Here is a 24,724-nt window from a genome sequence, read left to right as displayed (position 1 = left end):
CAGATCGAAATAACAGCCTCTTGCGAGCGTTTTGGCGTTTTTATCAACCTGATTGGCCGTGTTGTTATAGAGAGGCATTTTTTTAAAACAGACATCCCATCGCTTAAATACGTCCTCGCGGGACCTTCAGAACACCAACTTCAACACCAACACCAACCTCTCGCGACGTCGCAATGTCACCACCCACCCCCACTCCAGCTGCCGTACCCGTGCGCACGCGTAAAAAGCCTGGCCCGAAGCCTCGCCCCCTCGAGCAGCGAGCGTTCGCCCTTCGCAAGCCCGTTACGCGCGTTGAGCGCAGCTACAGCAAGGCGAAGAAGATTGAGGTGCTTATGTTCCTACAACACCACCGGGTCCTGCGCACAGTCAATCAAGACTTCCTCTACCGCTCCATGCGCGAGCCTGCCAAGGACCCGTACCGGCGGCCAACCTTCGCGGAGGCCTCAAGATGGTTCAAAATATCGAACAGAACAATTGAGAACTGGTGGAAGGCCCGGGACACTATCGCTCCAAATCTTACAGACACCGTCCATCACGCTGTTGTAGGAGAGGCGTCTGCCACGGTCACGAATTGTGAGGCGACGTCGGCAAAAGGATGACCGATCCCTCCCGCCTAGCCCTCCAATTCAACGAGATTGTACGGGTGCGCATTGCAGGGAACGACCGTCTGAGCTTGGCCCAGCAGTGATCGGCATGATCATATCAAGTCCCGTGCGGTCGAGAAAGCTCTTGTGCTAGATTTTGGCTTGCGCACGTTCGATACATGAACGAGCTGGGCTATCAGGGTCTAAACATGTAAAGTTGTAGTCGTAGCCACGTTTTTTGTGTCATTGGTCACTTGGTCTGCTCACCTTTTATGTAACAACATGGCGGAGGCGAACATGAACTAGCCAATTCATGTCGCTTTGATTGCCGGTCAAGAGCGCGTGTGTCAGTGGGATGGATTCTGGTACCGTGCAGGAGGACGTCGCACGCATCGGGGGATGTTGCTGAATAAGTAGTCGACAGTGCGCCGTCCTGGCCGATAGTGAAGTATTGAGTGGTAAAAAAAGATAACAAGTGTGGCATATTTCATGGATTGAACTGGTTTCCTGCTCCATGCTGACAGTATCATCTTAGCCATACAAAATGCCACAAGCGGTGCCGACGCCGTCCCAAGTTGCCTGCCATGAGCCATCCAATACTCCGTGCGCCGAGCCCCCAAACAGCCTTTTTTTGCTTTCTTCACTCGCGAGTGCGCCTACGCGCCCTTCCTTCTGGCACGCGCCTCGTTGGCCCTCTGTTTCCTCTCGTTCCTCTTTACTCTCTCCACCCTCTCCTTCCGGCTCGCGGTACGCGGATTTTCGGCCTCGCCCGTCTTGGCCTCCTTCTTCTCGTCGACCTCGACCAGCCACTCGCTGTCGGCGTCCTTGTTCTTGCCCTTGTAGCCCCACTTGGGAACCCACTCGCCCTTCTCTTCGTCGTAGACCAGATTGCCCTCCTTCTTCTTGTCCTTGATGCCCTTCTTGGCGGCGAATAGCTCCCACTTGGTAGGCTCCTTCGGTTTGGGCGCAGGCTTCTCGCGTGGGACGGGGGTGGTCGCGGTCGGGAGGTCGAGCAGCACGCCGTCCTTGGTAGAACGGACCTCGCAGGTGGCGAGCAGTTGGTTGATGAGGACCTGGGCGCAGTCGCGGGCAGTGTCGCGGATGGTGTCCTCACCGGAGTCGGGAAGCGGGTTCGTGTCGGTGCAGAGAAGGTTGCCGAGGTCGAAGGTGTAGGGAATGGGCTTCTCGACCGTCACAGACCTGGGAGGAGGCCGTTAGCACGAAGAATGCCGGGCTGGGGGAGAGCAGCTGGTGGTCGTACGGGCGCGACTTGGCGCCATTGACCGGCGCGCCATCCACGTCCATCATGTCGGCGTCTACACTCATGGTGGGGGGAATATGGGAGGATGGACGACAGAGAAGTCGTCGTCTGGGTGCTAGTTACGTCGGCCGCCCTTCTGCCGCAAAAAAATTCCTGGACGGTCGGGGTCCGTGCGCCGGCGCCGGCGGTGGAAAAACGCCCGCTGCGCGCCGCCAGCTCTCCCGTCCATTCGCACGTCGCGTGCATCGCCGCCAGCCTCGACCCGTCCGTCGACCGCGCCTCCCCTCGGCTCTGCAGCGATGCCCCCAAGACATTGCCTGGGCCAATTGCCCCTGCGGCCCGCCGCTCTCCCCTCACCATGTCTCGCCCGACCCCGGTTCCTGCCCAGCGCGACGCCGATCGTGTCTTTCTCGACGTCCGCCGCGAAGCTCAAGAATCCAAACCAGAAGAAGGGCAACTCCTCGGCCGGCCCGCCAAAGAAGGGTGTCAAGGGGCTGCGGATCAAGAAGAGCTCTTCGTCCAGGGATACGGGCAAGCGGCCAGCTCCCGGCGAGCGGAAGGCACTGCGCAAGCGCATCGTCCTGAGCAACACCAACGCGCTTGAGGTTCGTGGCCTCCCGGATCTCCAGGCCGAAGATGTGGGAGACGCTGCCATCCAAGGAAAGGTTGTCGGCATACCAATGGACCCTGTGGTCGACCAGCTGCGCGCTGTGGACGCCTTCAAGCCCAACCAAAGTTGGGGTCTCTTCAGACGGCCTGCCATGCTCGCAAGGCGAGAGACTGTCGAGCTGGGCAGGTTGATCAGCGCCGTCGAGGCTGCGTCTGGCAACAAAACCGCTGGCCCGCCTCTTGATGCCACTACGGCCGACTCGCCGCCCACTTCGGCCGTCAGAAAGATCGTCTATGGCGACAGGGCTAGCGGCAAGACCACCCTGCTGCTGCAGGCCATGAGCATGGCTTTCCTCAAGGGCTGGGTCGTCATCAACTTCCCCGATGGTGCGTATCTAGAGGTGCATAGGACTAGCGACGGTCAAACTGACTGCAATGCTGTACAGCAATGGAATTGACCATCGGCCATACTGCCTATGCTGCTCTCGACGGAGAGACCCCCCCGCAATACACCCAGAAGAATTACACTGCTTCTCTGCTCGCCCAGGTTGCCAAGGCCAACGAAAAGGTCTTGGGGAGCCTCAAGCTCGCGCACGAACACACGCTCCCGGTAGCGCTCAAGGGAGACAGGCTCCTGGATCTGGCGCAATTGGGTGCCCGGGACGCGGACGTCGCTTGGCCCGTCCTCCGGGCGTTTTGGAAGGAGCTCACGACGCTCAGCAACAAGGAAAAGGCCGCCGAAGGACTGACCCGTCCGCCCGTCATGGTGTGCATGGACAACCTTTCGTTCATCATGAACAACAGCGAATACATCGACCGTGAGGCCAAGCCGATACACGCACACGACCTCGTCCTCGTCCGCCATTTCGTCAACCTGCTCAACGGTACGGCAAAGCTCCCGAACGGTGGGATCGTGCTCGCCGCTACGTCGGGCAGCAACTCGCCCAAGTCCAACGCCCTGGATTTCGCCATCGAGAGGATCGAAGCGAAACAAAATGGAGCCACCGGTCTGCCTTTGTGGAACCCGTACAAAAAGATCGATGAGCGTAGTCTCAAGGCCTTGTCCAACGTGGAGATCCTGAAGGTGAAGGGTTTGACGCGGGAAGAGGCGAGAGCGATCATTGAGTACTACGCTCAGAGTGGCATGATGAGACGGACGGTGGACGAGAACTTGGTGAGCGAGAAGTGGACCGTGTCGGGTGGCGGCATCATCGGCGAGCTTGAGAGGGCGACGGTCAAGTACAGAATATAAGGGGATAGGAAACGAAATAAAGACATGTTAGCAACCGGCACCAGAAGAATCTAGAGTGAGTTGTTACTGTAAGGAAGTAAAGCACGACTACTATCAAGCCTAAGGTTTTATTACGACCCTATGTTATGGTAACGACCTTTCTCCTACCGGGCTTTTTTCTTTTTGAAAGAAAAGAAAACGGTCCCGGATTTAACTAAATTTCCGGCCGCCTTTCCGACGCTCGCTGCCTGTCCTGCTACTCCACGGATGCTCCGTCCCCGATGGCTCACTTAACGCCGTAAGCCCTGTTATCTCCGGCACCAACGCCATAAGCCCTACGATTGGAAACAAGTAACACATGTTAAAGGTGAGAGGAGTAGAAGAAGACATATAAAGCTTCGACCCGTTTGTAAGTCGGCTTAAGTCTTATTTCTACGCATGTCCCTTTGGGCTCTCCACGTATACCAAGCACCTGATCAGTCATACCCATTTCGGCATATCGATCAACTCGGGTCGCTTGTAGAGCCGTCGTGAGATCATCATGACCAAACCTGTCAACACCGCTGCCTTTCTCACAGCCGAAAAGGCTTATCCGCTCGAGATTGGGGAAGCCCCATATCCCACGCCTATCAGTGACGAGATCATTGTCAAGACAGCCGCAGTCGCCATCAACCCCGTGGAGTAAGTAATGGAGACGGCGTCACGGGCTTCAGACGCTCCGAGCTGCTGACAAGGGTCTACAGCTGGGTCGTCCAATCCACCGCCTTCATCCCCCTTCCCTACCCTTGGATCCTAGGGTAAGTCAACCACAACCACAACCAACCCCTCAGTCACCAACCACCAGACTGATGAACTGACGACCCACCCCCTCCCCTTCACGCAGCCGCGACGTCGCCGGCACAATCGTCGCCCTCGGCCCGCACGCCCCGCCCTCCCTCCGCCTCGGCCAGCCCGTCGCCGGCCTCGCCCTCGGCTTCGCGACCCGCGACCCCGCCGCCGGCGCGTTCCAAACCTACGTCAAGCTCTCCCCGCCGCTCATTATCGCGCCGCTCCCGCCCTCGCTCGCCCCCACCCTCGCCGCCGTCCTCCCGCTCGCCTTCGCCACCGCCGCCGGCGCCCTCTTCGAGCCGCACCTCCTCGGCCTGCCCCTGCCCCCCGCCGACCTCGCGCCCCCTCCTCCTTCCCCCAACGCAGCAGCACCGGGACGCGACGCCGACGACGACGGCCCGGCGCAGACGACGGCGCCCGTCCTCCTCGTCTGGGGCGCCGCCTCCTCCGTCGGCTCCGCCGCGTGCCAGCTCGCCCGCGCCGCCGGCCACGCCGTCGTCGCCACCGCGTCCGCGGCCAATTTCGGCTACGCGACGAGCTCCCTCGGCGCCGAGGCCGTCTTCGACTACCGCCGCACGGACGTCGTGGATGCGGTCGTCGGCGCGCTCGCGGCGGAGCGGCGAAAGGTCGTGGGCGTCGTGGATGCGGTCGGGATGGGGGGAGCGCTCGAGGCGTGCTTGGATGTCGCGGGGAGGGTGGCGGCGGCGGCGGCGGCGGAGCGGGAAAGGGGGAGGAGGGGGAGGCGGGGCGTGGGTGAGGGGGATGGGGAGGGGGGCGGGGGCGGGTTATTGCTGCGCGTTTGCACGGTGAGACCGCTGCCGCCGCCGGGGGGCTTGGCGGACGACGCTTTGCCCGAGGGTGTCGAGTGCGGGGTCGTCATGGCGACGGACGTCAGGAAGACGCGGGTGGGGCCGGCGGTTTTCGAGGGGTTCCTGCCGCGCGCGCTGGCGGACGGGAGGGTCAGGTGCTTGCCGGAGCCGGAGGTGGTCGGCGTGGGGTTGGGGCGGGTGCAGGAGGGCATGGATCGGTTGAGGAGGGGCGTGTCGGCGAAGAAGTTGGTCGTGGTTCTGCGGGAGGAGGAGGAGGGGGGTGGGGGCCGGGAGGAGGGTTCTTTGGATCAGAGGGGAGAAGGGGGCGGAGGCGTTCGTCACACGTAGAAAGACAGAATCACTCGTGTGGGGCTCACGGTCAAGCATGAAGGAGCGCTGTTGCGAAAGATGATATAGATTCAAGTACAGATGGCGACGAAGTAGGTCTCATTTCTGCGGCCTAGTCCCCCATAGAAGGTGCCACGGATAGCGCCCCCAAGGGTTGTGAGGATGAATCGATCATGATGCCCACTCAGCGTATGGATCCTCATCCGGCTTTTCGCACGTGGCTCTCGAGGCGTCCTGCTTTACGCCACAGTACCTGCCCAGGTCCCAATCCTGCGCCTGCTTCATCCTAATTTCTATGTTGCTCATGTCTCGTGGCTTGCACTACATCGAAGGTTACTTCAGAATACTTGATTTAGTATTATTATAGTCCTTTAGACTTACTATAGTGCCTGGTTCACAATCATAATAAGTGACATCCCAGGTGAAAAAGTGGGGTCTGACCAAGCACCGTCCTTTATCGCAGACCTAACGAGCCAAAATAATCAGTTGATTATACTTCAGCTTACGAAAAATCGTCACTTACACCGCACCTGTCATCGCCCTTCTTGCATGTGCGGGCATTGGTGCCAGCGATGGCGAGGAAAAAGAGAAGGATAGTGGAACGCATCTTCGTCTCGAAGTAAAGGTGGGTTGGAGATTGCTGGTGCTGCTCTAGAGAAAGTGCCGGAACGCCACATTTTATACCACATGGATAGCTGACTGGTTCTCCTCGTCATCATGATATCAGACGCATAGCCCCACATACACGAACGGATCAGAGAAACCATACAACAGAGAAAGAGCCTGTACTTGTTGAGCAGGGAGCACGACCGTAACGGGTACACTTCGCTACCAGTCAAACGGGTCGGCGCTTTTCGCTTTTGCAGACGGCGCCAGGGTCGGCACGCCAGCTAGCAGCCCTTAGGGCCCTTGCTTCGTAAGTCTGTTGTCGCCTGCGAACACTCTTTTTGGGATCTGGCGGGAAGGATGGGCTTAGCATTGTTGTCTCGGCCAGTGGTAGATCTGAGATGCCGTGCGCTATGCTCGGTAAGGTATATCCACACGTTTGGATACGGTAGATGTCGCTAGGTCTCCGACTAGCGGCCCTGAGGTAGGCGTACTAACAGCTGCCTCGTGGTGCAAGGTGTTTTCTTTCGCTACTAGCGCCTTTTCATTTTTCATTTTTGCCTCTATAGCCTATGTAGATGCTTCGTATATAGCCTATACGACGGCTAGTGCAAACGAAGACTGAGCGATCGAGTTTTGGTAACGCCCAGCAAGATTGCCCAACGGAACTGCTAGCAACCATGGTCTACACGAACCGTCTTGGTGTCCTCTACTTGAGTCTATGAGTCATTCTTCCTTCCTCCGGGAGCCGAGTTACGGCGCAAACCACGGATGGATGGCTCGATTCATGCATTCACATAGGTGCTTTGTGTCCCAACACATCCCTCGATTTCACACGCGGTCGAGTTTCCGCACCTTGACCGTGACGCGGATGTTGGTTTGCTTCACGAACCAGACATTGTGAAGGGTGGGTGCCTGCTCCGGACGCACCAGCGCAAGGTCAAAGTGCCTGAGCAGATGCGGAATCACCTTGGAGATTTCCATGAGCGCGATGTTCTTGCCGATGCAAGTCCTCGATCCGTGGCCAAACTATGCAGCGGGTCAGATTGCGGCTGGCTGCGGGACTGGCGAGGCGGCTTACCGGCAACCAGTACCTGTCCAGAATCTGTTCGGCTTCTTTGCTGACGAGCCACCGCTCCGGTCTGAATTTATCCACGTCGTCGCCAAAGACGTGTTTGTTGTTGTGCGCGACCCATGAGTTGATGCCCACGATCGTCTAAGCCTTCGTTTCAGCAAGCGCATGAAGGGGGGGGGGGGGAATCCGAGATGCAGCACGTACTCCTTCCGGGAAGAAGTGCCCCGATATGGTTGCTCCGCCTTTCGGCACCACTCTGCTGAGAGGAAGGCCTGTGGCGGGATGCATCCTCAAGGCTTCTTTGATGGCGGCCTGCAGGTAGGGCATGTTTTGCGATTCGGCGAACGTGACGGTGTTCTTGACGTGGTTTTGCGAATACGTTTGGTCAACCTCGGCCCGCAGCTGGTGGGGGAGAATGTGTCAGTGAAGCCTCAGGCGAGGACGGCTGGACACGCACCTTGACCAGCGCATCTTGGTTTTGCAGGAGGTGCCACAGAATGCTTGTGAGGCTGATGCTCGACGTGTCGGATCCAGCAAACAGATTCATCTGGCAAATTCCCAGTATGTCATCCTGCGAAAGCCGCTCCGGTTGTTCGTGGTGGATTCGCAGAGCCTTTGACAGGAACGTCTCGCCCTCGACGTTTTGCTTGTAGGCTTGCACTTGCTCTCTGGCAAACTCGCCGACATTTTCGAGAGGATTCGCGCCGAACAAAGACATGATCTTGAAGATGATGGGGTGTGTCTCGGGGAGCACCCCGACGCGGGCGCAATACAGCAGAAAGACGTCCAGGCCGGACATGATGCTTAGAGGGTCCTTGCCGGCGTCGAGGAAGCCAAAACGTTTGGATAGCTTGTCAAGGATCAACTGTCAACCCAGCGGCTACCCGTGCCCCATGGCATTTACGTACCGACATCTCCCCGATCGTGTCGAAAGCGAAACACTGCATCCACCAGGGCAGGTCGAACGTCTCCCCGGAGCTGACATTGATCAGCCATGCACGGCCAAGGGAAGCATGGACTCTATACATACCGCGCGAAGTCCGTCAGCCTGTCCTTGAAGTAGTCGATGCAGCTGTTGACCGCCTCCTCCATGCCAACCAACGCCGACATGGAGTACAGCGACGCGAACTTGCGCCTCTCGGCGGCATGGGACTTCGGGTTGGTGTCGTTGAATAGGTTGGCCTGGTGCGGCACGCCGCTGGCCGTGTACCACGGCCCTTTTGTGAAGGCGGTGCCGTGTCCGTAGATGATCCTCACCGCCTCGGGGTCGTCGATGGAGTATTCGTTCGGGGCGATGCGGACGACAGGCCCTGAGTAGATCAGCGCTTGATGGACCAAGCGGTCGGCTTGCGCACGCCACATACCGTGTTTTCGGTGCAGGTCAATGTTCGTCCACGGAAATGTTCCCGTCCAGACTTCTTTGAGATACCATAACCGCGTGAACCGGGCGAGCGGGGGGCCGGGTATCGAGCGGAGCGGCGATCTGATGGCTTGAATGATGGACTTGGCCATCAGCACGCCCAAGGCCAGGATCGAAAGGTAAAGCGCGAGCCCCATGGTATGTACGATAAGCTTATTTTTTTTTTTTTTGGATGGGCAGAAGGAGCAAGAGAGAAAGTCTGTTTGCTGAGTATAACGATCAAATCCTTTTGTTTTGACTGGCTTCGTAGTGCGGGGCGGAAGTGATTGCGGTTCCGACGTTCCGACCCGCCGATCCACTCTTGGCTGATGATCCTGTCCTATAACTCGGACAACTCGGCCCCCTTAGAGCTCACGTGAACCGTCTCGGGTTTCGATTCAGAGCGAAGGAGGAGGTTGGTTGGCTTCCCGAGCCTTAGGCGGCCAGTCAAAGCTGAAACATGGAAACTAGCGCTCCGGATAGCTACACTTCCGTGTCGCACTTTTACTGCATATGCGGATTCTTCGAGTGGGCATCTGCGGGGTACACTTGTTCGGGCTGTTGAACAGTCCGACTCGGCCGGGATCCTTGTTCGTTGAAACACTCGGGACAGTCCTTGTGCTTAACGGGTACGGAGTATGAGCAGCGGCTTGGAGTAGGCAAGAGGATCGTCTCAAGGGCGGACCGATGATGATCCCTACTTGCCGTAAGCGACCCCCGCAGTAGTTCTGCCGATCGCGGAGAACGCAAGCTCTCGCGGTTTCCGAATGGAAGCAGCCTCCCTCCCCATGTGCCGGGCGTCCCTGCGTGCCGAGATAACTCCATCTGAACTGCAATGTTGTTGGTTCAACGGAGGGGAGGGGGTGGTGATGGAAACTACCATGATAGGGCCCCTTCCCGAGCCATCTTCGCAGCTAAAGCCAGTGGTGAGGCTCCTGTCCAAGCCGTGGTGTCGTGACAGTGCTCCAGCTAGCGCTTAGCCACACCCGTGCACTGCAGCCACATACGTATTCGCTCCAAGCCACGCGGGATTTCAGCATGCCCATGGACAAGTCTATTAGCTTAGTCATTGATATCGAGTCGTCTTGGACTCAGCACTAGGCCTAACGAGGCAAACCTGCCAGGGAGTCACTAACTAATGAAGGAAGCACGGTGGGCGCAACGGCCTCTTGCGCTGAGCCTCCGAGCTCCACGTACGGTTCCCCAGCACAGCTCATCAGTGAGCAAGTCACGTCAGCCCGGAAAGCTTGCGCTCGTCTCGCAGCGTGCGTTTCTCCCCGCACAGTTCCCGGCTCTGCCGTACCGACCAATCAGCCCGGGTCGCCGACGCAATCTACCTACCAACCTACCACTCCTCCTCGTCCTCCTCCCCCACCGATCCCACCTCCCCCCCATCGACAAACCCATCCCAAATCCCCTCCTCCGGCCACTCCACCATCCCATCCACCACCGCCATCCCCCCATCGCCACCAGCCCCAGCCCCACCCCCGCCCCCGCCCATCTCACCCATCTCACCCATCTCACCCAGCTCGCCCTCGCCCCCCCCCTCCTCACCCATCACAAGCCACCGCCGTATCCGCCACCGCGCGCACCCCGCCCGCTCCCGCTCCTCCTCCATCTCGCGCATCCGCCGGCGCTCGCGCTCCTCCGCCCGCGCCCGCGCGTACTCGTCCCGCCGCCCCTGCTCGCGGAACTGCGCGACGAGCCCGCGCTCTTGCTGCGTCGACACCCACGCGCCGACGCGCTCGGCTTGCGCGCGGATGGGGTTGCCGTTGTCGTTCTGGTCGGATGCGGCGGACGCGCCGCAGTGCCGGGTGATGGTGGCGAGGGGGACGGGTTTGACTGGCCTGGTTTTGGTGGAGGCGTGGCGGTTGAGTGGGAAGGTGCTGGAGCGGCGGGTGCGGAGGGTGGAGGTGCGGGAGAGGAGGAGGGTGGGGACGCGGGAGAGGATGGTGGGGGCGCGGCGGGGGGTGGTGGAGGGGGCCGGCGGGCGGCCTTCGTTGTTGTTGTTGTTGTTGTTGTTGTTGCGGGTAGAGGTAGTGGCGGTGGCGGCGGCGTTGGGGTTGGCGCCGGTGACGGTGGTGCGGCGGCGTGGGACGAGGCCGAAGAAGTGGGTGGTGGAGCTGCGGGAGCGGCGGTGGTGGTGGGCGGCGCCGGCGGTGGAGCCGCGGTGGGGGGTTCTGGTGTTGGAGGCGTGACGTCGGGTGCGGGTCGCGGAGAAGGTGGAGGAGCCGGTGTCGCTGGTGGGCGGGTACGCGGGCAGGGGGAGGTCGGGCAGGTCTTTGTCTTTGGCCAGGTGGAGGGAGTCGGCAGTGATGGTGCCGAGGGTGTGGAGGTTCGAAGTTGTGAGGGGGGGTGGTGTGCTGCCAATCGGCTGCTCCTCAGGTATCATGGGGATCTTGTCGTCGTTGAGCTCGCTGGCCAGGCATTTTTCGTCGAGCCCAGTGCCGTCGGTGGGCTCTGTCTGTCTCTTCCAGTCGTCTTCGTGGGGTTGGTACAGGGCCAGGGAGACGTTGGACGTGCCGGCGGCTTCGTGGACCGCTATGCTTTTTGGTCTGCGCCGTCTGGCGGTCCCCGCTGCCGCGTCCGGAGTGAGCCTCGATTCCTTCAGGAGCGATAGGAAGTCGGCATCTTCCCGCGGTGCGGCTTTTTCTGGCGGGTCTTTTGGAGGGGGGGTCTCGACGACGGACAGTCTCCGGGACAGCGAGCGCATGGAAAAGGTCCTCCTCTCGGAATTTGGTCCCTGATGGGCTGAATCGACCCGGCGGTCATTGTTCCAGCTCTTCCAGCTCGTATGGCTGATGGTGCTCCGCAGACTAAACGTGCGCGGCCTCGGCGTGCTTTCACCCGTCCAGTCCCGGGCAGTGAAGGTTGGAAGCGTGTCCGGAGTCGGGAGCGCAAGCGTGAGGAACTCTCGGTCTGCTTCCGCCCCCGTCTCGGCCGCGCCGGTCCTGCTGCCATTGCCGTACCAAGGGTGCAGATACTGGTCCGTCGCCTTGGGTGAACTGCCGTCGTCCAAGGGCTTCCAAATGGCCGGTATCGGGGGTGGCAGGCCGTGGTCCGTCTCGGGGGTTTCATTGCATGTTTGTGGATCCATCTGTGCATGTGCTCTCGGGGCTCTCCTGCGCGATAGTCTCCGCGTCAAGCTCGCGGGGCCTTTGGTCGAGAACATGACTGGGAACCGATGGCATTTGGTCGTGGGCAAAGAGGAGCGCGCTCCGGGACGGCACGGCCAGCCGCATTGGCACACAAGCTGCTATTATAGGGGATTTCGCAGTGCTTGATCGCCAGATGACGAAGCCGTATCACGAGTCGTGGTGCGTGGTGCCGCCTTCGCGCCCCAGGGCTGAGGCGGGAGCTTCCGCCGCATTCCACCGTCCCGCGTCGCGTGTGTACGAGGGAGCAGCTAATCGACATTCGCAACACGATTGGGATCGTTTCCCCTTGGCAGTTTCGAAACCGGGTGGAGGTTGCTTTCCCCTTATAGCTGACCGCAACGGCGCGATGACTCGTGCGGAAATGACCGGAGTTGGAAATAAATGTTTCGCATCTCGCGCGTATTGCATCTTGGCCGGTCAGGAGACAGAACTCGAAGACGAGGTCGGACGCGTGTTTCTTCGTCGATTGTGTCGGGGGTTTCGCAGGTGTGGAGCAAAGGGGTCCCCGCAGGGCAGCCGAGGCGCGGGATGGGGAAGTGGGAAGTGGGAAGAGTGGACGCGGCACGCCTCGCTTTTACGCTGTCCCGGCCCCCAAGACCCACCACTAGGCAAAACAGCGAGCTGCCAATGCCGCCGTCCGGCACGGCAAAACACAAAAAAGATGTTGACAACGATGGGACTCGAACCCATGCGGATTGCTCCAGTAGAATGCAGACTGCTTTGGACAGCCAAGAGCTTATCTTGAGTCTACCGCCATAACCACTCGGCCACGTTGCCTTGAGACTCGTAGAACACGTCGTGTTTCCGCTTGCCTTGTTGAGGTTGGCCGTGGCTTGATGCGATTATGACACAAGTTGCGCATGGGCCTAGGGTGAAGTTGCTCTTGGGTGGAAACGGGCTCGATGAATCTGAAGGAAGGCGCAACGACGATGTGTTTCAGGACGGCACTTTGCTAGTGATCTCGGTTGATGCGGATGCGGACGCGGACGCGGGGAGAAAGCTTGATGAGGGCCGAGAAATCCCTTGCCCGTCTCGAGGGATCGATGGCTCCGAGATCGGGAGGGGCAATCCCGCCCGGCGGAGGCGGAGAAGAGGAGTCATGCAACCAGCCATGACGGTGGTCCGACGGGAAGGAATGACTGGAATTTTGTTTTGCCCTGGAGCTTAAAACACCACCACCGCCGCCGCCGGCCTTTCCAACCACCACCGACACCTCCTCTCTCTCCCACCAACCGACCAATTGACTCGCCGCAACCATGCCCTCCCGCTCCGACATCTTCTACTTCGGCGCCGGCCCCGCGCCGCTGCCCACCCAGGTGCTGGAGCGCGCCTCGTCGGCGCTGCTCAACTACGCGGACAAGGGCATCGGCATCTGCGAGATCTCGCACCGCTCGCCCGAGGCCAACGCCATCCTGGCCGACGCCAAGGCCGCCATGACGCAGCTCTACGACATCCCCGACGACTACGACATCCTGTTCCTGCAGGGCGGCGGCAGCGGCGAGTTCAGCGCCGTGGTGCACAACCTGGTGGCCGTCTGGGTCGAGCGGCGGCGCGCGGCCATCGCGGCGGAGCTGGGCGGCGATGAGGACGAGGTGCTGGCGCGCCTGCGCACCGCGGTCGCCGACGAGCTGCGCGCCGACTACCTCGTCACGGGCTCGTGGTCGCTCAAGGCGTCGCAGGAGGCGGCGCGGCTGCTGGGCCCGCAGCACGTCAACGTCGCCGTCGACGCGCGCAAGGCGGCCGGCGCCGACGGCAAGTTCGGCCTCATCCCGTCCGAGGCCGAGTGGGCGTTGACGCCGCGCGGCAGGCGGCCGGCGTACGTCTACTACTGCGACAACGAGACGGTGGACGGCGTCGAGATGCCGGCGGGCTTCCCCGCCGCGCTCGAGGGCGACGACGCGCCGCCCGTGGTCGCCGACATGTCGTCCAACTTCATCAGCCGCCGGATCGACGTGCGCAAGTACGGCGTCATCTTCGGCGGCGCGCAGAAGAACATTGGCAACGCCGGCGTGACCATCGTCATCGTCAAGAAGAGCCTGCTGTCGACGCGCGCCTCGCCCGAGCTGCTGCGCCAGCTCGGCCTGCCCATCGCCCCCATCGTCTTCGACTGGCCGACCATCGCCAAGAATAACTCGCTCTACAACACGCTGCCCATCTTCGACGTCTGGGTCGCCGGCCAGGTCATGCAGGGCCTGGTTCAGGCGTTCGGTGAGCGCAAGATTGCCGGCCAGGAGGAGGTCGCCAACAAGAAGGCCGAGCTGCTGTACGGCGTGCTGGACAAGCACCCGGACGTGTACCGGGTTGTGCCCGATAAGAGCGTCAGGAGCAGGATGAACCTGTGCTTCAGGGTGTACGGCGGCGACGACGCCAAGGAGAAGGAGTTCCTGGCCGGCGCCGAGAAGAGGGGGCTGACCGGCCTCAAGGGCCACAGGAGCGTTGGTGGCATCAGGGCTAGCAACTGTGGGTCTTGCCCCGTCATACCGTGTTGATATCATGTTTGCTGACCATGCTCCTCGCAGATAACGCTGTGGCCCCCGAGGGCGCCCAGAAGCTGGCGCAGTACCTGGAGGATTATGCCAAGGGCCAGTAAGTCATGTCGGAGCAGTAAAACAGTATGATCGCATTGATAGGCGTTTGGGAAGCATGGATGCACACAAAAGGGCAAGGGATTGGTATGACTACGGTTCAACACCAAGACAGATGACGGTATCAAACTAAAAAGTTTCGGATTTTGTGCAATCGCGACAGCCATCCAGACACCCTCTTGTGCCCGTGCAATAGTCTGATGTTATGACCATGCGTGACACAAGCCCTAACGCCTTTTGACATGCAGGTGCAGTATCTCAGAATCTATGTATACATCTATCTATATTAACTTGCCAAGGAACATCATCAGACAGATCAACCTCCTAAGATTCAACAAGCAATTCTACTAGCACGCACATCGGGCCTGAGACTTTCCGGTCAGGGTAGCTCGGCCGCCCTCTCTATCGTAAACAAGACCTTGGCGTCTGTCTTGACCGTCACGGAGCCACGCTTGACATGATTGCTGGTGCTGACGTTGCCGTCGACGCTCGTCGGCCAGTCGGTGACGTCCCATTCGAGGCCCGTGGTCGTTATGGTCGCAGGACCGAACGCGGGGAGGATCCCTACGTTCTCAGTGAAGTGGCTGTTGCCACTGCTGCCACTGCTGCCGTTTGGCGATGCGGGCACGACGTCGATGCGGTTCTCGCCGGGCGGCAGGATCCACGAGACGCTCGACTCGGAGAAGAGCCAGAGGCGGGTGGGCGAGAGGGCGGCGTTCTCGAGGCGCAGCATCTCATACAGCAGGCCGAGACCCTGGTCGACGCGGCCGGCCAGCGTGCATAGAATCAGGATCTCGCGGTAGCAGCTGGTAGGAGATGAGGCAGCAGCCAGTCCATCTTCTTCTGCGGCGGCGGTGGTGGTGGTGATGGAGGTGGCGCTGGCGATTCGCTTGACGGCTTTGCCAAAGTCGGTGGAATACTGGTCTGGATCGCGCGAGATGGTGACGCCATGGCTCGCGTAGTAGGTGCGTACGTCGTCGCGCAGCGAGTCGAGGTCGCCGTGGATGATGGACGGCAGCTGTGTGGGAGAGCAGAGGCGAGAGCATGTTAGCCGGGTGCCAGTGCCAGCCCGTCGGGATCGACGACATGCGCAGGCGACAAGTCGAGAGGGAAGCAGGTCCGAGACGAAGCACGCTCACGGGAAAGGACGTACAAACTGCACTCTGCGGGCATCGGCGTCGTCGAGGCCGGCGAAAGTGTCATACAGCCTGTTGGCACCGCCGTCGGCGCAGAGGCGGTAGCCGGTGCGGGCCCACAGGCGCTGCAGCAGGTCCAGGCTGGCGACGGGCTGGTTCAGGATCAGCAGCGCAGGCTTCGCGGGCCAGTCCTGTTCCTGGACCTGCGTCGTCCCCTGCGCTGCAGCGGCAGCCTGTTCGTCAACGCGCTGCAGGAAGCGCGCCGGGGCGAACTCGGTTGCGGCAGCCATGGATGACGGCCGGGATTCGCCGATGCGGGGAAGGGGGTGGGGGGATGCCAGAAATGTCTTTTCCCAAAAAGCCTCTCCATGGAATGATGATGTAGACGCGTTGTGGCGTCACAGCGTGCCGAATTACTCCGGTCCTTCCTCGGCCACAGGCGGCGCATCGCAAGCAAGTGCAAGCGCGCCCCAGCCGAGCTCTCAGCTGCCTTCCGGCCCTTCCTCGGCTTGCACCGTCACGCACTGACCAGCCAATCGCTAGAGTCCGGGTGCTGTTCCGCATCGTGGCATCGTACGACACGGCCGCTCCCCTTCCCTCTTGTCTTCCGCCGTGCATTTCCGCCACCTCTGGATGCTTGCTGGCACCATGGCGAGCCACAACAAGTGGACCGCCGAGAAGTGGAAGGAGAAACTGGGCTGGGACAAGATGACCTGGAAGAAGCTGATTGTGAGTTTGCCCCGGCTTCCCGAACCGGCCGTGACTGAGACTCAAACAGCTCTTCTCCAGAGAAGAGGCGGATGCCCTCGTCTCGCACAGCGAGGCATACTGGGCCGGGAGGGAAAAGAAGGAGATTACGACATGGGACCATGTACCGCTCGGCGTCCAACAGCTCGTCTTCAAAAGGCTGGGTGCGCGACTGGTTGGGGAGGGTGTGCCCACCATCCCTCCTGACGACCAAGAAAAACTCTTCATCTGGCGAATGAGGCAAGCGATACGATCAAAAACACAGAGTAAGCTAGCTTCTCCCTTTCGGGTTTCTCCGCTGGCTAATTAAGCCATCGAAAGAGTATCACCGTCAAGACAGAGCCACCGAAGACGGTGTGGAACTCGTTGAATCGAGCCACCGCCCGTTTTACGACCCCGTTTTGGACGCCATCCGCCAAAACGATCCAAGTCCCTCGGGTATGCCGCCTCGACCCTAGCACAACTCGCTGTACCCCTCTCGATGCTGACCGCCCTGGGTCTTGGCCAAATCTGATTCCTCCCGTAGCGCCCTCACACCATGAAACCCCCACAACCTCGGGACTGATGTAAGGACCAGTGCTGTAGATTCATGGAACCTTTGGCATCCCGTGACGCACATAACTGCTAAAGCCTTCGGCAAAGGCCCTGCAAATCTGCCTTTTTGGCTCTGCGTAGACATTGTTCGAGAAATAGTAAGCATTGTACCACCGCGTGATCTCATTGACAAAGAATCGCTTTTCCCCTTGAAATGGACGCCCACTTCAGGAGATTCATCAGAGAACAGATGATCGTCTCGGCTGCGGAGCGCTTCAAACACGTAGAGTGAAAACTGCTCCAGCCTCCAGCTGAATTCGGGTGAGCCGTGAGCGATCCGCAAGATGAGGGCTGAAAGTCAAGGTCATCTTCGACCAATCTCACAGCGAGAGCCTCCGTTGCCCGGTGCCATGCCGTCTTTGCCATGGCTACTACGTATCCACTGCGACCCACGGATTTGGATAGGCTCCCGGGTGATTTGTGAGCTTCGTCTGGCGGCCGGATTATGCAGCTAAGCTCTCTACACGACCCCTTTTCTACCACCTTCACATGCGCCGCAAGCTGCTAACATCTGGGGTGACTGGGGAGGGGAGACATGGTCGTCGAAATAAGCTTCACCGGAACGCGACGCTAGAGCTTGATGTAAGCCATTTGCCGCGTCACGCGCTCGGAGAAGGTTGTTAGTCAGTCAGGGTTGGACGTTCAAGCAGAAGCCTGGGGTGATTGGTTAAAGTAGTGAGGCGTGGAATGAAACGAACAAGGCCGTAAGAATCATCGGCAGTGAGGTCTGAACAAGTAGGAGCAAAGAGGAGTGTGTTGATGTTCAGAAATCTGTCTAAGAAAAGCCATTTTTATACCCGTGTGCCTTGCTTGAACAAACCCGATCCGGCAGGCGGATGCCTTGGCCAGCCGGCTTACCTTTGCAAGCAGCAAAGAAAAAGGTCTCCTGGCTACCAGTCTTCTACCACCACAATAGGCATTTTATCTCGCAACTCTTATTATTCTAAATTATGAATAGACACGGAAGACTCTTCTTAATTAAGAATATGATAAGATCCATCTACTTACATATAAACCGTTCCCTTTGCTAGCCTCTGCGGTTGATTATCAGTCTTCAACGCCATCGCAATTCGACCCTTCTCGCCTTCTCCACTCGTGTTACCAACAATTACTTCGAGATCTCTAAACCGACACGCCCACTCAAGCCCACTGAGAAAGCTCCCATCAGTTGAGGTGATGACGTTTCGGTTATATCTCGCACTGCTGGATACATAGCCTAGAATATCCGGTGCCAGGATGACCAACTGCAGGATCATAGTTGAACACGCGACTAAGAACAACAATGCAGAAGTACCAGAAAGTAGCGCCGCCCATACACACTGACATACGTACTTTTCGCCAGCTTGCTGTACAACATGTGCTTCGCTGCTGTTAAAGGATAGGTTGTCGACTCCCTGTCAGGGTACGAAGATATATTAGCCTGCCATGCCAGAATAAACTCTAATTGGGTTTATTCCAGTACCTCTTTTAGCCCCCGGAGGGCCTGCATACGCATGGTGCAGTGGGTAAGGGATAGTCCTTACACTCCCAAAGTTGCGGATAAAGAAGTGAAGTTGTCCAGATTCTCAGGGAGGTTGCCCTCGATGTAGCTGGCCGCATTTCCAGACTGCCAGAAGGCGTTTATTACAACTCGCAATCTAGAGGCAAGAACCTCGGTAGGTAGTTTAGAGATGTTGTAAAACAAACTTGAATCCGAGGTTACGACGGTCAGGTCAGTGGTGGGATCCATCAGCCAGAGTTCGAGCGGCGAGGCCGTTGTCCAAATATCACTAGATCGAGGGTACATAAAGGTCTCGGGTAGATAGAGCAGAGTAGTCCAAAGCGGCAAAGGGTCGATGAGTGGTGATCCTGCGCTCTGATTGCCGGGGCGCATGGCGGTAACGCGGCAGGCTCCGGACTCACATTTCGTAGATGCCTCGACCACAATATGCTCCAATGTGCAATTCGCAAAGCTGGCATTCCACGCTTGCATAGCACCAGTCATGAAGTACATGGGCATCTTTCCCTCCATCCATGCTCCACTCGTGTGGTGGGAATGTTCGTCCAAGTGAAAGTACGAACCAGTCTCTCCCCATCCAGTATCGTTAGGGTTCAAATCGATTGGTAGTGCGGTTTTATTGCTGACCCAGATATTTTGCGAGCAGGTGACGTCCCAATAGCGAGAGGCCATGGTGAAAGTCACATCGCCTTTCGCCGGAATCCCTGTGGTGGGAATACCAAGGAGTGAAGTGTATTGTACCTCTTGTGAGTAATCCACATCCTGCCAGCCTTCGCCTTCCACGGATGGGTGAGCGGTATCTAATGCTGGTATTTTAACGTTCCCGAGAGTGTCGCGCGGCTGGCTTTGAGTCTTTTGCGTCAAAAGAGACATCGTAAAGAGCGGTACGTATAAACCCCAGCTTGTAAAAGCGTCATCAGCCCCATTGAGAAATAAATGAGATTGAACTTCGATTGGTAGATATCGGACGGTAGAAGTCGTCGTCGCAATGATAGGCTCTTTGGTAAGAAGTCGTATAGCGGATTGGCCGCCAGCAGGCGAAAGGAGCCACAGAAGTACGATGAAGATGGAGATGAGATCTGTACGTTTTAGAAAGTAAAGCCTTTCTACCGCGCTGAATAGAGATTGACATCCAACTAGGCATTCAAGAGTCTGTCTATAATTAGCGCCTAACTCTTAGATGTTCCTGCAGGTGTCTAACTCCAAGTGAAACTCCACGTTCGGCCCAGTAAAGGCCGAGGGTTTTGGAAAAACGACCCATAGTTGCGGCGAAGGCGATCGGGAATAGTGTTGGTAGAAGAATCAAAATGTGCTCGAGATCAGGACCGGGCTGGATCGTGGTTGGCTTTTGGCTAAGTGACATAGCCAGGATTGCCACAACTTCAAATAATAGTATCGTTAGTCGCATGGATATTTCGATCTTGGGAGTACTTACCCATGAAGAACAGAGGGATTAGAGCAAGAATTGTGCCGCCAATCACACCGAAAACGCGGCCAATATTCCACAATCCAAGAGTACGATCAGACATCTCAGTTGGGAACAACTTGCGCTCGTGTGGGTCTGAAAGACAAGTGCTGTTCGGGTCTGGACTAGACATAGTTGGTGATGTCTTCAAGTGGAACGAGGGAGGATGATCGAAGCGTGTTTGGGTTGATTGTCAACGAAGTTACAGAGAAGAAGGTCATTTTCCACACTATATACAGCGGGATTATGCAGGCGGTAGCTAGAGCGAAGCTGCTCTATTAAAAGACCACGCTTTTGACCTATCACCACACATGAGTCCAGGCTCCCTTGTAATCATTCACGCGCTGGCCTTTCTCTGCATGAGAGGGGTTTCTGCCTTGTGTGCGACTACGACTAAATAGATTAAACCAACCAACAAGGCACCATCCGTGCATGGTGGTACTGCAGAGGGGCCATAACTCAGCCACGCCTACATGCATGACATGCAGTGTATCCCATCCTCAGCTCTCTCTGCATGAAACACAAAAGCCATCTCTGGACTACCAGTTTTCGCCATCAGCGAGGGCTGGTAAGCCGATGGTGCCACTGTCGGTGTCTGTATCCGAGTATAGGTCGGGGCTGGGTCGTCCGCCTGAGAGCGTAATCAAAGAATAGTTGTTGTAACTGCATATAAGCCCCCACAGGATGGAAAACCGCAGGATAAGGAAACAGGTGGGGTGCAACGTCGGGGCGTGAAGCAAACGCATAGAAGACATGTGTTGATCTTTTGATGATCGAACGAGTGTTGATTGCTGGGCTGCCTCATATACCCCGAAAGTGACTAATCTGCTTGGACTTCGTACACGATTGCACGTGATGAACAAGTAATTTAGCTTGTTCCGGCGCCGCTTCGTTGCCTGCTTCATGTAGCTAGACCGATGAAAGTACAGTGGTTGGTGACGTAGCGGGTTTATTTATAGAAACACATGCTGGCACGTGATGCGCACGTCCCAGCATTGTTCCACTCGAACGGGGCCTGCATGCGAGTATCGCAGGCCACGAATCCTCATGGAAGAACAGGTAGGACTGGGTTGGCCTTGGTGCGCGACGGAATGGTCAGGTGACGGCTTCTAGCGGACAGCCCAGCTTACTTGGCCGCCGCACGCCGCGTCCGTTCTCTCGTTCTTCTCTTTTCGTACGACGACACGGCTGCACGTTCCAGCCATGAACGACGTGCTTCCATCGTACGAGGCGGCAAACACCAGGGACTGTTGGCCCGTCGTCGCGCGGTATATACCGTCGGCGGATCTCTGCTCAGCCGCCCTCGTCTGTCGCCAGTGGCACGCCATCTTCACCCGCCAGCTCTGGGGCAACCCAGCCTCGCACTTCGGCGTCGAGAACGATGTTGTCTACGGTGCGTTTTCCCTCGCATCGCTCGTCACCCTCTCTCATCGCTGACGCCAAAGGACAGTCGCCCTTGTCCGATTCCGGCGGACGCTCGCTTGGGCACGGCTGAGCACCCGAGAGCTGACACACACGCTCCATCTGCCACCCGCCCATGCCGAGATCTACGACGGCCCCCACGCCGAGTGGTTGCGCGACATCCTCGAGTACCTGCCGCGACTCCAATCGCTGATCGTCTACCGCCTGCCGTTTTTCGACCACGGCGCCCTCATCACCCTCCGCCGCCCAAGCAACCCGCGCCTCTCGTCGCTCTCCGACAGCCTTCGGCGGATGACGTACGACTTCCCCTTGTTCTGGCTGCGCTACCTGGACGCCTCCGCCTGCACCAATGCCACCTACACCGGCCTCGCCGAAGCCCTGCAGCACTTCCCCGCCCTGCTGTACCTCGACCTCTCCAAGACGAAGTCCGCAAAGGGTGCCGACGTGCTGTCCGTTCTGAAGCATTGCCACAGCCTGAGGATCTTGAAGCTGCGATCCTTGGGGCTGAAGGATGCCGAGCTCGAGGCGCTGGCCACCGCCGTGAAGACTAGACTCAAGAGCCTCGATGTCCGCGACAATCAGCTGACCGACAAGAGCGCCCGCATTCTCCTGGATAATTGCTTCAGCTCGAGGCGTCCCGATGGCTCCTCGTCAACTGAGATGCGTTCGCCAGCGTCTCCGTCGTCTCCCATGTGCCATCCGTTTACCTTTGATGACTATGGCCACGAAGACTTTGACAGTGTTCTGCGAGCCAAGCTGGTTAGTGAGTTCGCGGGTAATGCATTCATCAACGACGCCTATTCCGATGGCATCACGCACTTGTACATCTCGGAGAACAACATTACCGTTGAAGGAGTCTCAGGGCTTCTGTACTCCAAGAGGCTAAATGTGTTCGACGCAGGCACCGTCGCCAGCGGCCTGACGCGCAAGCCAAAACCGTCCTATTTGCTATCTTTCGAGGAGTCCGAAGACCATGAAGATTTCGCCATGCCGGGCGCGGAGAAGCTCTCGCCCATCATCAAGAAGTTTGCAGCCGCACGGCTGACGTACTTGCGCATCAATCATGCCGTAGTCACCGAGGAAACTGCGGTTGCCGATCTCGCAGTCGGGAGAGTTGAGATGGAAGGTGATCTTGGAATATACACGCCGTCCTCAGCGCTCGAGCTCGATGGATCCAGCCAGATACACGAGGCTCCCACACACGGCGCCGCATTGCACGAGCTGCCAGGTAACCAGGCGCTGCCGGTCGAATTGCCTGCTTCCGAGCCGCAAGTGTTCGAACTACCAGGCGACTTGCCCCCGACACCACCACTGAAGCCAGAGATTGTCGTCGATCCACCAGAAACAGAGACGCCCGAACCCACCAGCCACAGCGAGGCCGTCACGGAGCTCCTTCAAGGAACCGAGAAAATGAGCTTGTCAGAAGGAGAGTCTACACCCGAGCCCGCAGGCACGCTCCGGGCGCGTCACAGCGAACACGAGACCAACCGCCGGCGAGCCTCATCCCTCGCTCTCGAAGACCGCCGCGCGCGATTGGAGTTCCGGCAGTCAAACGAGCAGCACCTCCACCCCGGCATGCTGCCCGGGCTGGAGACGCTGGTCCTCACCGACGTGCCGCTCGAGACCGAGTCCCCCGCAGCCGTCGTGCGCCGGCTCGTCCAGTTCGTCAAGGACTGCGCCGAGGAGACGCACATCGCCCGGCTGGCGGCGCGGGGCGCGTACGCCCTGCCCCCCGGGCGCGACCGCCAGCTCGCCGAGCGCGAGTACGCGCGCTCGCAGTTCGCGCTGCGCACGCTCGTGCTGGAGATGGAGCCGCCGGGCGGCCGCCGTCGCCGCGACGCGCCGCCGCGCAAGCCCACCTCGGCCTGGCGCCAGTACCCGTCCAAGTCCTCGACCGAGGACCCGGACTCGGACGCGTTCTGGTCCGCCGCCGAGCGCGACTTCTCCTTCTTCGGCGACGAGGAGTGCGGCGTCCCGTCGCTGGACCCCGGCCGGTCGCTGCCGCTGGCCAGCATGAGCGAGAAGATTGTGCTGCCCGCGGCGGCGGCGGCGGCGCCAGTGCCCGTCCTGGCGCAGCACGAGGCGAGGCGGAGGGTCGATGTATGTGCTGAGTTGACTAGATTTCGGAAGGATCGGAAAGCGGCGTACTTGGCGGCGGTGGCGCGAGGAGAGAGCGATCCGGAGGTCGAGGGGTATTGGGATGGCGAGATCAAGGTCGTGCGGCCACCGGCGGCCGGGCAGGCGGCGAGGGGGGGCGAGGTCGACTGCTATGGGAACTATTTTGAGAACGGGTACAACTATAGATGAACGGCGGATGCTCTTCTGCGTCACGACTTTCCTCAGACTCTTTTCGTTTTTTTTTTCCCCCTTGCGGTCTGTCGTCTGACCGACCAAACGGCACGAGTCACGGTTCACGATTCACTCTTTACTGCTGTAGCATCATATTTCTCTTTGTGCTAGCATTCCGGTGTGGTGGTACGCTGACCACTCAATCCTTCCATTTCGTCGACCCGAGTTCCCTGGTGGTGCCGGTTCCGCCGATTGCACGACGCCCTTCCTTCCTTCCTTCCTTCCGTCCGAGTCCCCACCGCCTTCCCAGCAGGAAAAAAAGAAGAAGAAAGAGAGCGAAACAAAAAGTCAAACGTCAGAAGACGACCGCCGCGTTTCTCTTGACAGGACATCGAGCGATGATGCCTGATCTACCGGTACTGCCACACAAACTGTCATCAGCACACGCATGATCCCACTCCATCCTTCCTCAAAACACCACTCGAGTGCTCCACTCACCTTCTTGAACCCAATCGCGTCGGCCTGCTCGCGGAACACCTGGCGCGACATGTTGAGCCCGTACTTGCGGATCACCCCGGACTTTTTCTTGTCGCCCGTGACGCGGCTACACGTGTCAGTGGTGGTGGTCGTAGCGACGGGATGTGGGGATGACTCACCAGCCGCGAGAGCCCTTGCCGTAGGTGCGCGGGCGGGAGTACCAGACGGTTTCGTGGGACATGGTGGTGTCGTCGTTGGTTGCTGGATGAGAGGTGAAGGCGGGTGTTTTGGTTGCAGGCGATGACGGGTAGAAGGTGTGAGAGATTTCTTCGTTTTTGGTTTTTTTCCCCTTGCTAGCTGGAGTTTGTGTGGTGGACACCTTGATGGTTGTTGGGACATCAAGGTGCGCCGGCGTACCCAGCGGAAAGGGAAAGCGGAAGGCCCCACGCAACACTTTGTTGACTGCCGTTAAGACACGCAGCGTGCGCTTCCGTTCGCATGGCACCTATAGAAGGTTCGTGTAACTGCGTACTACTGCTTCGCAGAATTCGGCCGACGTCTCTATCCCTCTCTCTCTCTCTCTCTCTCTCCCCCTCTATCCTT

At 58.8% G+C, this 24,724-nt stretch overlaps 12 protein-coding genes across 12 annotated transcripts; 6 read left to right on the top strand and 6 right to left on the bottom strand.

The window, feature by feature from the left end:
* Positions 1-173: 173 nt before the first annotated feature.
* BKCO1_3800030 (purine-cytosine permease fcy22) lies at positions 174-599 on the top strand (the record flags this gene model as incomplete). The annotated part of the gene is made up of 1 exon (XM_020275239.1): positions 174-599. One exon carries the CDS (start codon positions 174-176, stop codon positions 597-599), a length of 426 nt encoding a protein of 141 aa, XP_020128655.1.
* Positions 600-1,240: 641 nt separating this feature from the next.
* BKCO1_3800029 (ribosomal biogenesis regulatory protein) lies at positions 1,241-1,910 on the bottom strand (the record flags this gene model as incomplete). The annotated part of the gene is made up of 2 exons (XM_020275237.1): positions 1,241-1,784; positions 1,846-1,910. 2 exons carry the CDS (start codon positions 1,908-1,910, stop codon positions 1,241-1,243), a joined length of 609 nt encoding a protein of 202 aa, XP_020128715.1.
* A 234-nt stretch (positions 1,911-2,144) lies between these two features.
* Positions 2,145-3,706, top strand: BKCO1_3800028 (mitochondrial ribosomal protein; the record flags this gene model as incomplete). The annotated part of the gene is made up of 2 exons (XM_020275236.1): positions 2,145-2,841; positions 2,901-3,706. 2 exons carry the CDS (start codon positions 2,145-2,147, stop codon positions 3,704-3,706), a joined length of 1,503 nt encoding a protein of 500 aa, XP_020128714.1.
* A 520-nt stretch (positions 3,707-4,226) lies between these two features.
* BKCO1_3800027 (zinc-binding oxidoreductase) lies at positions 4,227-5,670 on the top strand (the record flags this gene model as incomplete). The annotated part of the gene is made up of 3 exons (XM_020275235.1): positions 4,227-4,366; positions 4,429-4,482; positions 4,569-5,670. 3 exons carry the CDS (start codon positions 4,227-4,229, stop codon positions 5,668-5,670), a joined length of 1,296 nt encoding a protein of 431 aa, XP_020128707.1.
* A 1,437-nt stretch (positions 5,671-7,107) lies between these two features.
* On the bottom strand, positions 7,108-8,908 carry BKCO1_3800026 (cytochrome p450 oxidoreductase; the record flags this gene model as incomplete). The annotated part of the gene is made up of 7 exons (XM_020275234.1): positions 7,108-7,305; positions 7,358-7,492; positions 7,556-7,753; positions 7,809-8,201; positions 8,260-8,329; positions 8,382-8,661; positions 8,716-8,908. The coding sequence occupies 7 exons, from the start codon at positions 8,906-8,908 to the stop codon at positions 7,108-7,110; spliced, it is 1,467 nt and encodes a 488-aa protein (XP_020128706.1).
* Positions 8,909-10,095: 1,187 nt separating this feature from the next.
* On the bottom strand, positions 10,096-11,847 carry BKCO1_3800025 (uncharacterized protein; the record flags this gene model as incomplete). The annotated part of the gene is made up of 1 exon (XM_020275233.1): positions 10,096-11,847. One exon carries the CDS (start codon positions 11,845-11,847, stop codon positions 10,096-10,098), a length of 1,752 nt encoding a protein of 583 aa, XP_020128709.1.
* A 1,317-nt stretch (positions 11,848-13,164) lies between these two features.
* On the top strand, positions 13,165-14,498 carry BKCO1_3800024 (phosphoserine aminotransferase; the record flags this gene model as incomplete). The annotated part of the gene is made up of 2 exons (XM_020275232.1): positions 13,165-14,368; positions 14,428-14,498. The coding sequence occupies 2 exons, from the start codon at positions 13,165-13,167 to the stop codon at positions 14,496-14,498; spliced, it is 1,275 nt and encodes a 424-aa protein (XP_020128708.1).
* Positions 14,499-14,872: 374 nt separating this feature from the next.
* On the bottom strand, positions 14,873-15,919 carry BKCO1_3800023 (thiamine pyrophosphokinase; the record flags this gene model as incomplete). The annotated part of the gene is made up of 2 exons (XM_020275231.1): positions 14,873-15,511; positions 15,647-15,919. The coding sequence occupies 2 exons, from the start codon at positions 15,917-15,919 to the stop codon at positions 14,873-14,875; spliced, it is 912 nt and encodes a 303-aa protein (XP_020128711.1).
* Positions 15,920-16,262: 343 nt separating this feature from the next.
* On the top strand, positions 16,263-16,834 carry BKCO1_3800022 (uncharacterized protein; the record flags this gene model as incomplete). The annotated part of the gene is made up of 3 exons (XM_020275230.1): positions 16,263-16,358; positions 16,408-16,642; positions 16,698-16,834. 3 exons carry the CDS (start codon positions 16,263-16,265, stop codon positions 16,832-16,834), a joined length of 468 nt encoding a protein of 155 aa, XP_020128710.1.
* Positions 16,835-18,489: 1,655 nt separating this feature from the next.
* On the bottom strand, positions 18,490-20,066 carry BKCO1_3800021 (uncharacterized protein; the record flags this gene model as incomplete). Its single annotated transcript, XM_020275229.1, has 3 exons — positions 18,490-19,547; positions 19,723-19,848; positions 19,904-20,066. The coding sequence occupies 3 exons, from the start codon at positions 20,064-20,066 to the stop codon at positions 18,490-18,492; spliced, it is 1,347 nt and encodes a 448-aa protein (XP_020128713.1).
* A 1,070-nt stretch (positions 20,067-21,136) lies between these two features.
* Positions 21,137-23,662, top strand: BKCO1_3800020 (leucine rich repeat domain protein; the record flags this gene model as incomplete). The annotated part of the gene is made up of 2 exons (XM_020275228.1): positions 21,137-21,326; positions 21,384-23,662. 2 exons carry the CDS (start codon positions 21,137-21,139, stop codon positions 23,660-23,662), a joined length of 2,469 nt encoding a protein of 822 aa, XP_020128712.1.
* Positions 23,663-24,054: 392 nt separating this feature from the next.
* Positions 24,055-24,362, bottom strand: BKCO1_3800019 (40s ribosomal protein s29; the record flags this gene model as incomplete). The annotated part of the gene is made up of 3 exons (XM_020275226.1): positions 24,055-24,063; positions 24,143-24,248; positions 24,301-24,362. The coding sequence occupies 3 exons, from the start codon at positions 24,360-24,362 to the stop codon at positions 24,055-24,057; spliced, it is 177 nt and encodes a 58-aa protein (XP_020128645.1).
* Between the last annotated feature and the right edge of the window lie 362 nt (positions 24,363-24,724).

Source organism: Diplodia corticola (assembly GCF_001883845.1).
Source record: "Diplodia corticola strain CBS 112549 chromosome Unknown scaffold38, whole genome shotgun sequence".
Lineage (NCBI taxonomy): Eukaryota > Fungi > Ascomycota > Dothideomycetes > Botryosphaeriales > Botryosphaeriaceae > Diplodia > Diplodia corticola.
Note: the sequence above shows the minus strand (reverse complement) of the source record. Positions and strands in the feature narration are given on the sequence as shown.